The following is a 12,625-nucleotide window of genomic DNA, read 5'->3' as shown; positions in this document are numbered from 1 at the left end:
TAAATTCAATATTAGGGCCTACAAGTTTTAAAGATTAAAAATATAAAATATATTTGAAATCAAATCTTAAATACAATATATTTTAATATTAACTAGTGCGTCTAAACTAAGTAATTGAAATATACAATAAAGATTTTATCCTGTTTCTTTAAAGAATATTGGTAATCGTCATTCTGATATTGTATAGTGGTACATTATATCTTATGTTTAAAATATTGTTAGTCATTATATTTACTCTGAATTATCTATTTAATATAAATATCTTATAACTATAATTAATAACTTAATTTTAAAGTTATGATATTATTAATTGATAGTTATGACGGAGCAAGTTTTGTTACTAAAATTCTGACTTGTAACTCTAATTTATCAAATTTTCTGTTTAGTTTTTAATCCGTATCGGTACTGGTATTTGGAGTTGTACTCTCGCTCCTGTCCTACAGGTAAGACTTGACACTCCCGTGGGAGTTCCTGCCTCTCCCAGTTGTTTCCAGGGCAGTGGTAGTGAGGGGTTCAATTATTTTCTGCTGTTCAACTGTCCCAAATTTCATCGTTTTACGTACTCGTCTTACAACACATGTAGATATGTGTTTATTATTAATAAACATTTTGTAATATTTATTGCGTGCTTAAAATTTGTAAATATAACTTAAATAACCTAAAATTGAAAACAATATTTACAACCATTATCATTCAGCTTGAATGCAAAAATTAATAGCCTATGTACTCCTAACTTTACTTGAAAAATTATAGAGATTCATTAGTTCATTATTGTTCTCAATTTAATATTTTGTTTTTCGAGACAACTGGAGTATTGTCAGAGACATATATTTTATCGCAGTGCTTTGTTTATATTGTAATGGAAATTCGTTAATACTTCTCTTTAAATACCACGATTAGCAATATTTTGAGTCGTTTAGCCTGTACAAGCCGTTAGGTTCGTTTAAAGATTTTTGAAAAATATATTGCCCTTATCAGATCAATTTTTGCACGAAATTAATTTACACGTTAGTTTCGATGCCGGTTTCATTAATGTTAAGATATTCACATGTTGATGTATAAAGCAATTACAGATGATAAGTTATAAGTTCCACAAATTTCCGCACAAGAAAAGTACTTAATTTTAAGATTAAAATAATATTTAAATATTTGATCGGAATAGTATAGTGTGATACCTTATCACTATCACATGTAATTGTTTTATACATCAACATGTGAATATGTTAACACAAGTGAAATGAGCGCAGAAATTAACTTGTAAGTTAATTTTGTGATGTTCATAATACAGCTAATTGTTTCTGCAATTAAAATCCGTAACTAATAGACTGGTAGTGTTCCTGATACATACAGTTCTATCTACAGTGTACAGGATGTGAAACTAAACTAAACAGGTGCTCAGGAGTAAATAGTGAAACCTAAAAGAAGTGTGGCTAATGAATAAGGTTGTCTAAAATTAATTGCTAGTTATTCAAACTATGTACTACAGAACTTGGTATAAGTACTTAAATACGTTGCAAAGTAAATCATTAAAAGACATTTTGTGTATTGAAAATGCAGGAATACGTGCTCATTAAGAACCCTCGTAAATGATTAATAAGATAAATGAAAACTATTTTGGGTTTCTTTCATAACGGTAAGTTATGGATTGTGAATGAAACATGATTTTCCCCTAACATTTGTCATCGTTCGTTGATACAAGAAATCAGTAACAGTACGTTTCGAGATTTACAAAACTGATGTTTCCTCTGGTGGATAATTGTCTGGCAAAGCAATTACAATCATAGTTAAAATAAACAAGTCATACTAGAGCGTCGTGACACACACACACACACGTCAGGTAATAAGTCATACTAGAGCGTCGTGACACACACGTCAGGTAACAAATCATACTAGAGCGTCGTGACACACACACGTCAGGTAACAAACCATACTAGAGCGTCGTGACACACACACGTCAGGTAACAAACCATACTAGAGCGTCGTGACACACACACGTCAGGTAACAAACCATACTAGAGCGTCGTGACACACACACGTCAGGTAACAAATCATACTAGAGCGTCGTGACACACACACGTCAGGTAACAAACCATACTAGAGCGTCGTGACACACACACGTCAGGTAACAAATCATACTAGAGCGTCGTGACACACACACGTCAGGTAACAAATCATACTAGAGCGTCGTGACACACACACGTCAGGTAACAAACCATACTAGAGCGTCGTGACACACACACACACACGTCAGGTAACAAATCAAATAAGTTGTGTGTCGACTCCATACACGCTATTTCTAAAAAATGTACTCAATAAACATAAAACAATAATTATTGTACTGAAGTATAGAATATAGGTCACAATAGGTGTGCAGTAACCGCCCACCCACTGAAAACTGACCATAAGCCAATAGTAAATAGCGATCGTCAAAGCCGAAACAATTTCAAATGTCCGGGTAAATCATGTTTCTTTTATGTGTTTATTTTATGAATAAAATGTCGTTTACTTCAATATCTTCTATTCTTACCCTATCTAACTTAGTGGCAAAGAGGCAACTCAATTCAGCACAGTAATAATGTATTATACAATTTTATTTGTTTGAGTTAGAACCAGATTCAAAAACACCGGAAATCAAGTTTTATTGATAATTAAATAATATATATATATATATATATAAGTTTTATTGATAATTAAATAATATATATATATATATATATATATATATTTAACCCAAACTATATATTAATCTTTTAATTCACCAGTATGAGTATTGACTGTTTATCTCATTTTCGGTAGCGCTAACAATTACTGCCCGCACTGCAAGATTAGTAACATGTACAACATTTATGATATATGATATAAATGTTAGATTTTTGTATTTGTGTATTGTAGTTTTGAAGCTTAAATATTATACTAAACCCAATTATAAACTTAGAAACATTCAATAAGCTAAATACAAAGCATTGAGCAAAATACAGTAAAATAAATACAAATTGGCACATAAAGGAATAGTTTTCTATATTTAACTTGATATTATGTAAAATGTAAGCTTGCAAGTTAAACTATGATTTCACAGTTAATTTTAGAGACTGTTAAAATATAGTATAAGTAATACTCAATTCAATACAGTTATTGTTGTAACAGAAACTGTTTATTTTGAATCTAACAACTTAATTAAAAATAAAAATAACAATTTGTTACACATTTTTTGTAAGATATACTAGAATAAGAATATATAATTATTAAAATAATAAGTTCTATTATACTTGTAAGATTGCTAACAATAATAATAATATCCATCTTACCTGGACCCTTAGCCCCACCAGACACCAGGCGCCCCAGTCTAAATATCACCGCCCTCTCGTACTCTTGCACAACCTACATGTAAAACAATACGTTTAAATTATAATTTTTAGTGGCACTTTAGTAAACACTAATCATTATAGAACAGTACGCCTGTATGTCCTTATAAGGCCACAAGAAGAAAGACTGCACCTCGAGCCTCTCCTGTTTCCTCTGCAAGGAGACAGGTTCTGCTGGGAATGCTCTTGGTCACTTACCTGGTTCTGGTCAGTGCGGTGTTTTTAGATCCGCACTCGAACAGGCAAAAGGCAGAGGCCAATAATCCGTATCCTGCAGGCCAATCTTCAAAGATCCTGGGGGGCTGATAATCTTCTAAATCAGCTCGCCCGAGAACTCGGTGTCGACGCGCTCCTAGTCAGCGAGCAGTATCGGGACAGGGACCCAAGCATTTGGATCCCAGACAGTCTCGGTACTGCTGCTTTCTAGGCCCGGAACTCACAAGAAGTCATGGTGCGGAGTCACAGACGTGGCCGAGGATTCGTCTGGATAAGGTGTAGGGATGTAACTTTCTTCAGTTGCTACCTCAAACCAAACGAGGCCATCCAAGACTTCCGCGACAAGATTGATCGTTTGGAGGAGAGCGTGCTCGGCACCACTGGGCACGTTGTCGTTGGCGGTGATTTCAACGCGAGGGCCGTCGAGTGGGGAATGCCCTCTGCCAACTCCCGGGGGAAATACATCTTGGACTTCATCGCCAGGGCCGGGCTCGTCGTCCTCGACCAGGGCGACACGCCTACTTTCAGGCGCCCCGGGCAGAGAGGCTCGATTCCTGACGTAACCTTCGCGTCTGAGTCTCTTCTTTCGAGGATCTCTGGCTGGTGGGTGGTGGAGGATTACACGGGTAGTGACCACCAGTACATTGTTTTTGATCTGCATGATTTAAACCGTAGAGTTTCCGCATCTCGGGAAGGGCCACGCCGGTGGAACACCAATAAACTGGACGTGGTCAAGTTCACCGAGATCATCTCTCGAGGAGCGCAGGCGAATCCTGGTGAGGCTGGCGCCGAAGCTTTAGTAACATCCACGATGGAACTTTTTGTCTCGGCATGTGACCGGTCTATGCCGCGAAGGAAACTCCACCGCGACAAGCAACCCGTCTACTGGTGGACTGAAGAGATTGTGGAACTCAGAAGAACATGCCTTAGAGCAAAACGTGCCGCCACTAGAGCGTAAATTCCTGCAGATAGAGTTCGTAAGTCGGATGTGTACAAAGCTGCGAGAAAGTCTCTCCGCCGAGCTAGCAACAGGAGCAAGGCGAATAGCTGGAGGAAACTTCGGGACGACGTCGATTCCGATCCTTGGGGTTTGGGTTACAAAGTTGTGACCCAGAAACTCGGCGCCCGCTCTCCACCCTCTCATGGAGGGCGCCACCATGGAGAGGATCATCACTGCCCTGTTTCCTGTACATCCACAGCGACCACTAGTTGACTTCGAACGGGTGGAGAGCGTTCCGCTTTTTACTATTGAGGAGTTAGAAACCTCCGTTCTCACCCTGAAGAGCAACAAGGCTCCCGGCCCGGACGGGATTCCCAGCGAGGCTCTGAAGAAGATTTTCACCATTAATCCCGGGTTGTTGCTGAGAATGTGCAATGCCTGCTTGGTTGAAGGAGTGTTTCCATCTCCCTGGAAAACCGCCAGGCTGGTGCTTATTAGCAAGGGAAAAGGTGATCCAGAGCTGCCGTCGTACTACAGACCTCTCTGCATGCTGGACACGGCTGGAAAAACTTTTTGAAAATTTGATCCGTTCCCGCCTGTTTTCTGCCGTGGTAGCTGTCGGGGACCTTTACCCTCGTCAGTACGGCTTCAGAAAGGGACGATCAACAATCGACGCGATTACGGAAGTACATTGAGAAGCAGTACGGAAAGCAGTTGAGAGAGCCGAGAGCCACAACCATTTCTCCCACCGAGTAGTGCTTCTTGTTACGCTTGATATCAAGAATGCCTTCAACTCGGCGAGATGGGTCGATATGTTGGTTGCACTTCGTGACACCTTCCGAATTCCAACGTATCTGTTGCGGCTCCTCGAGGACTACCTCCGTTCTAGGCGTCTGATATACGACACTCGAGACGGAGCGCGGACGGTGGAAGTCTCCTCTGGTGCCGCGCAGGGTTCAATACTAAGCCCGGATCTCTGGAATATCGCTTATGACAGCCTCCTGAGATCCGAGATGCCAGAGGAAACCGTCTTAGTTGGGTACGCCGATGACGTTGAGCTGGCCCAGTTAAAGTTGAACCAGGTCATGCGAGTGGTCAACGCCTGGATGTCCGATCACGGTATTTCGCTTGCTCTGAGCAAGACGGAGATCGTGATTCTCACAAAGAAGAGAATTGACGCCGTCGTCCCGCTGCGAGTGGGAAGGGAAGTGGTCCAGTCAACGCGTGCCGCCAAGTACCTCGGAGTCATGGTGGACAATAAGTTAAGCTGGAGAGACCAGATCTTCCGTTCGGCGGACAAGGCTGCTAAGGTAGTCTCTTATCTTAGTAAGCTGATGGCCAATGTCGGAGGTCCTCGGTCCAGCAAAAGACGGTTATTGATGTCCGCAGTCCAGTCCGTGCTCCTTTATGGGGCAGAGGTGTGGGCAGATGCTCTTACCAAGGAATGTTATAGGTTGCGACTCGCCCGGGTTCAGCGTCAAGCTGCGCTCCGGGTGTGTTCCGCATATCGGACAGTATCCGATCCTGCCGTCCTGGTGGTTGCCGGAGTCATCCCTGTCAAGCTCTTGGCAGGGGAGAGGAAGGCGATTTATCAGAGACAAGGCGAGATCGGCAAGGACTCAGCAAGATCCGAAGAGCGTGCCCGAACCTTCAACAACACAGCTGGGACTCATCGAGCATTTTCAACCATGGGTCGAAAGGCGGCATGGCGAGATGGACTACTACCTCACGCAGTTCCTGACAGGTCACGGCTATTTCAAGTCGTACCTGAACCGGATGGGCAAGACCGGTTCACCGGATTGCATCTACTGCCCGGGCGTTCCCGACGACGCGGAACACATCCTTCTTCCGCTGTCCGCGTTGGGAAAGGCCCCGCCTGGAGACCACAAGAAAACTCGGGGTTTTTTTTCGGTGGATATGGTCTGCGAAAACATAATGGAGGATGAGGGGAACTGGGATTGTTTGTCACAGTTCGTCCGGGGCATCCTCCTGGAAAAGAAAACCCGATCTGGACCGCGAAGTGGTCCAGATCCCTTGACCGAGCGGCTGGATAACGAGCGAGCCCCACGGGCTTAAGCAAAATTAGGGCTAACCTGAAGTAATGTGATAAACAATCCCAGGTTAGAATCCTAAAGAGTAGAGGAGGTTTTTTAGTGGGTAAACCCGTTTTTTAGGGGTGTCCCACACTACAGGCAAATAGAGAGGTTTTGTAATACTTAATGTATTTGATAATTATGCATTTTTATATTTTATATTATTAATGAAATATGATAAACAAATACTTTTTGACATATTCAACAGTATAATTTTAAGCACGTATACTTCTCCCTTAAATAAAACTTTCATCTAACGATGTATAATATTTCAGGTTTATTATCACGAAATTATTAATACATGCAAGGTAAATTACGGGTTCGGAAATAAATACCTTAAAACATACGAAGAGGGAGAAGGGCAGAGTGCAGACAACAACGACCCAGGAGAGTGCGGTCAGGATGGTTCCGCAGATACCCGAGTCTCCTGGCTCCCCATCATCAGCTGTAACACAAGAACATGTGAGAGAGGGAGAGTGCAGACAACAAAGACCCGAAGGAACAGGGTCAGGATGGTTACGCAGATACCCGAGTCTCCTGGCTCCCCATCATCAGCTGTAACACAAGAACATGTGAGAAAGGGAGAGTGTAGACAACAACGACCCAGGAGAGTGCGGTCAGGATGGTTCCGCAGATACCCGAGTCTCCTGGCTCCCCATCATCAGCTGTAACACAAGAACATGTGAGAAAGGGAGAGTGTAGACAACAACGACCCAGGAGAGTGCGGTCAGGATGGTTCTGCAGAAACCCGAGTCTCCTGGCTCCCCATCATCAGCTGTAACACAAGAACATGTGAGAAAGGGAGATTGTAGACAACAACGACCCAGGAGAGTGCGGTCAGGATGGTTCCGCAGATACCCGAGACTCCTGGCTCCCCATCATCAGCTGTAACACAAGAACATGTGAGAGAGGGAGAGTGCAGACAAAAGAGACCCGAAGGAACAGGATCAGGATGGTTCAGCAGATACCCGAGTATTCTGGCTCCCCATTATCAGCTATAACACAAGAACATGTAAGAGAGGGAGAGTGCAGACAACAAAGACCCGAAGGAACAGGGTCAGGATGGTTCCGCAGATCCCGAGTCTCCTGGCTCCCCATCATCGGCGGTAACACAAGAACATGTGAGAGAGGGAGAGTGCAGACAACAAAGACCCGAAGGAACAGGGTCAGGATGGTTCCGCAGATATCCGAGTCACCTGGCCCCTCATCATCAGCTGTAACACAAGAACATGTGAGAGAAGGAGAGTGCAGACAACATAAACCCGAAGAAACAGGGTAAGATTGGTTCCGCAGATACCCGAGTCTACTGGCTCCATATCGTCAGCTGTAACACGTGGAAGGCGGAGAAATCAGATAACAAAAACTGAGTAGTTGAGGAAATAATTTTGGAAAATGTAAACCTTATTATAAATGTTCTAAAAAGTGGAAACTTTGGTATCTTTTGTAAAATTAACAGTATAAGGGATTGATGATGCATTATATTTATCACAACTCTTTAATGCAAAATGTTTTTAAGCAATTAAATTTAATTAACATGTTGAAAGATCTACATTTTGCAGATATTAAGCAAACTTTATAAACCTACAATTTGATTTGAAGTTAAAGAGCAGATATGAAACATAAGAAGACAACTTTGAATGAAAGAAGTATCCTAATGGGTATACCTACTAATTTCAATGAAACTGGGCGTGCTTCACAATAATCATTCTAGTTCACTTTGGATTGTATAACTTTTCAAATTATCTCTTTTTTGTGACAAAATTTTGATTTTAAATTTCCACGTCTTTCATATTTTCTCTAATAATAGTAGCCTAAGTTCCTATTTCTTACATAACTGTAAAACGTGGTAATAGGAATACGAGTATATTTAAAATGTATACTAAATTTTAAAAATTACACCCTTTAAATTCAAAATTATCTAAATATAAGCAAATCTAAAATTAAATATGAAAAAACTTAACAGTTTCACAACTATAGTGGAATATTTTTGAAGAAAATATTAGGTATAATCGAATGAAATTTTTTTTAATAGTTTTTAATGTCCAAAAGTTCAATTCCAATTTCTTTATTTTTTCGATAGCTTTTTAAACTACTAGGAGCTTAAAATTTTTATATAATAATATTATAAATAATATTATATATATGTAGTTTATTATCAATTAGTAACTAAAACATGTTCGGTTTGAGATTTGTTATACATGAATGATTTTTAAGGCAGCGCAGCGTGACTGACATATTTCAAGAACTTAACTATTTTTGTTTAAAGTTTGTTATTGGCGATGGAAGATTTGATATTTCCCATCGATATGTTTACAAAAGGTATAACACAACGTTTTCAGTATTGGAATCTATCCTCTTCGTCAGATGACCTCCCCTACATGACAATGAGAATAGACCCTCGAAATGTTGTGTTATACCTTTTGTAAACATAACGATGGAAACCGTGCGAGATCCTGTTATCCTGTCAGTTTAACTATATTAATAATTTTGATTTGACGAGTTGTGTGTCGAAGTACTCCTCACCACCACTGTCACGATACCTGCCTCGTAAACCCACGATCGAAAATGTTACTTGATATTTTTAGGTTTATTTCGTAGAATTCTGCTTTTATGCATTCACCCTCATTACGTAATTTACTGGAAATGATTGCATAAGTACGCCAATCGTTTCCATATTTTTACTACCAACTCTAATGATTAGAATTTTATTATAAAATATAAGGTAAATAGGCCAACACACAATCTCTATAATTTATTCGTTATGGATTCAGGCAAAACTTATGTGGAAATAGTAGTCTCACATGAAATGGATAAATTTGTTAGGCAGTCATAAAGAAGAGACTGTTTGAAGATGACTGTAATTTACGATAATGGAAAGATTTTATTTCACAAATACGTAGTACTTTACATTTTCAACAGTTCAAAAATTGGTTTTCATGCCATTATTACACTACATTTTTCGGGGCTCCGACCCACCGCAGTTGTGTACAAACACGGAAGCCAATGGAAGTTAAAAATCACGTAAAATGAAACGTAAATCATACAGTTTCAATAAATAAGTCTCCTCGTGATAAATAATTTACGGTACACACAGACGGTAGGCGCACAAGCACAATCCTTGACCTGAACCTTTTTCTAGTATTTTTCATATATATATGCTGGAGCATTGTTGCAATCAACAAGTAGACTGATAGATGTTTATTTTATGTATTCTCTGTGACAAGATTACTTTACTAACTACCGGTGAGTCTCTGGTGGACGAGAACGAACCAGGAAGTAGAGGAAGTGGAGTGACATAACCTTCAGTCCTCAGTGTCTGCGCTACCGCCACGGATGGTCGGTTCGGGTCTGTGATGGTGCGAGTGCAGTAGTCCTACGATCACGTGTAGTCTACTGCAAATTATTTATAGTCTATATGTCTTATTTATTGATTCTGTGTGTTTTATAATGTGTTGTTTTGTGCGATTTTACTTTCGTTGATTTCCACGTTTGTATACATCTGACGATGGGATATTTGTCCCGAAACATTTAGTGACAATGCATGTCTACAAAAGCGTATTTTGGAACTGTTAACAAAGTAAATTACCTTATATTTATGTATAGTTACAGTTTAAAGGTGTTACATATATGAATTTTTATTTTTATTTTATCTGGCTAGACTCCTATTAAATAATTAAAATTACCTGTTTTTCTTGCAAATTTCGAAAGCATTATAGACTGACTTCTTTATAACAAATTTAATAAAATTGGCATTTGTAAGCCTACGTAAATGTTACAACACATAACTTGAATGAACGTTTATATAAACGGGTTTACGCCTTACCCGCCGCAGCCTATAAATATAATGTAGGATGCTCAGATGATGACACCCAACAATAGGACTAAGCAGTTTACCTAATGGCTTGATGCTTCCAACAAGTGGTACGTCAATATTGTAACCATGGCACCCGCTCTATGTCCACAAGCAATAAATATAATGTAGGACGCTCAGATTATGACACCCAACAATAGGACTAAGCAGTTTACCTGGTGGCTTGATGCTTCCAACAATTAGTGCGTCAATATTGTAACCATGGCACCCGCTCTATGTCCACAAGCAATAAATATAATGTAGGATGCTCAGATGATGACACCCAACAATAGGACTAAGCAGTTTACCTGGTGGCTTGATGCTTCCAACAAGTGGTACGTCAATATTGTAACCATGGCACCCGCTCTATGTCCACAAGCAATAAATATAATGTAGGATGCTCAGATGATGACACCCAACAATAGGACTAAGCAGTTTACCTGGTGGCTTGATGCTTCCAACAAGTGGTACGTCAATATTGTAACCATGGCACCCGCTCTATGTCCACAAGCAATAAATATAATGTAGGATGCTCAGATGATGACACCCAACAATAGGACTAAGCAGTTTACCTGGTGGCTTGATGCTTCCAACAAGTGGTACGTCAATATTGTAACCATGGCACCCTCTCTATGTCCACAAGCAATAAATATAATGTAGGATGCTCAGATGATGACACCCAACAATAGGACTAAGCAGTTTACCTGGTGGCTTGATGCTTCCAACAAGTGGTACGTCAATATTGTAACCATGGCACCCTCTCTATGTCCACAAGCAATAAATATAATGTAGGATGCTCAGATGATAACACCCAACAATAGGACTAAGCAGTTTACCTGGTGGCTTGTTGCTTCCAACAAGTGGTACGTCAATATTGTAACCATGGCACCCGCTCTATGTCCACAAGCAATAAATATAATGTAGGATGCTCAGATGATGACACCCAACAATAGGACTAAGCAATTTACCTGGTGGCTTGATGCTTCCAACAATTGGTACGTCAATATTGTAACCATGGCACCCGCTCTATGTCCACAAGCAATAAATATAATGTAGGATGCTCAGATGATGACACCCAACAATAGGACTAAGCAGTTTACCTGGTGGCTTGATGCTTCCAACAAGTGGTACGTCAATATTGTAACCATGGCACCCGCTCTATGTCCACAAGCAATAAATATAATGTAGGATGCTCAGATGATGACACCCAACAATAGGACTAAGCAGTTTACCTGGTGGCTTGATGCTTCCAACAAGTGGTACGTCAATATTGTAACCATGGCACCCTCTCTATGTCCACAAGCAATAAATATAATGTAGGATGCTCAGATGATGACACCCAACAATAGGACTAAGCAGTTTACCTGGTGGCTTGATGCTTCCAACAAGTGGTACGTCAATATTGTAACCATGGCACCCGCTCTATGTCCACAAGCAATAAATTATCGCGGCCTCGCTTTGATCTCATGACACTGTTAATGTGAGATTTATTATATGTCTTGTTTCATCATATATACGGGTACATTACAGCATTGATCTATCTACAGGTGGGAATTGAATTCAATGCAGTTGTCTGACTCTAATAGTCCTAAATTTAACGAAGTTGTATCCGTTGGTTATTGGTTATTAAGACTGAAACGCAAAATACCGTCTTGAAGTGACCAGCAGGTAGTTAAGTCAATACCGTAACTATGGTAACTGGGTTTGTATCAGCTTTTAAATAGCATTTAACTGCGTCATTCTCATTGTTCAGTAAGCATTCATGGAAGCCTTTCCCACCAACTGATGACAATGATTTCTATCTGTCAAGATATTTGTACTAGGGAGTTGATTTGAGAGGGTATCTCTAGTCTACATTCGACCGGTAAAAAAATGTTTTTAAATATGTTTGTCTGCCTCTATATTTCAATTTATTTGTTTCACTATTATTATTTCCTTCGTCCACAATAGCTTACAACAATTTCAATATCTCTATATTCTAATTTACTAATATAAAATGAACCTACAGTTAAATTTTATGACAATTAGTAAATAAATAAAACGACTTGCTTAAAAATGTAAACAAAAATAAACACTCGAAATTCCCAACTGCGCATCAAACTCCAAGGCCAGTGCATCAACAAACAGATGATAAAAGTATGAAAATAGCTTTTTATTATACTAT

The 12,625-nt window shown here is 39.8% G+C and overlaps 1 protein-coding gene across 1 annotated transcript in view; it reads right to left on the bottom strand.

The window, feature by feature from the left end:
• Window positions 1-10,817, bottom strand: part of LOC124353264 (band 7 protein AGAP004871) — a 40,065-nt gene extending 29,248 nt beyond the window's left edge. The window contains exons 1-5 of the mRNA XM_046803197.1: window positions 10,770-10,817; window positions 9,846-9,984; window positions 7,580-7,825; window positions 6,947-7,056; window positions 3,306-3,378 (exon numbers count right to left, since the gene is read on the bottom strand). Of these exons, the coding sequence (XP_046659153.1) occupies window positions 3,306-3,378; window positions 6,947-7,056; window positions 7,580-7,825; window positions 9,846-9,984; window positions 10,770-10,817 (616 nt within the window). The remainder of the gene's footprint in view (window positions 1-3,305; window positions 3,379-6,946; window positions 7,057-7,579; window positions 7,826-9,845; window positions 9,985-10,769) is intronic.
• Window positions 10,818-12,625: the final 1,808 nt, after the last annotated feature.

The sequence above is a fragment of the Homalodisca vitripennis genome, chromosome 1, assembly GCF_021130785.1.
Source record: "Homalodisca vitripennis isolate AUS2020 chromosome 1, UT_GWSS_2.1, whole genome shotgun sequence".
Taxonomy (NCBI): Eukaryota; Metazoa; Arthropoda; class Insecta; order Hemiptera; family Cicadellidae; genus Homalodisca; species Homalodisca vitripennis.
The sequence above is the reverse complement of the archived record's forward strand: the minus strand, read 5'-3'. Positions and strand labels throughout refer to the sequence as shown.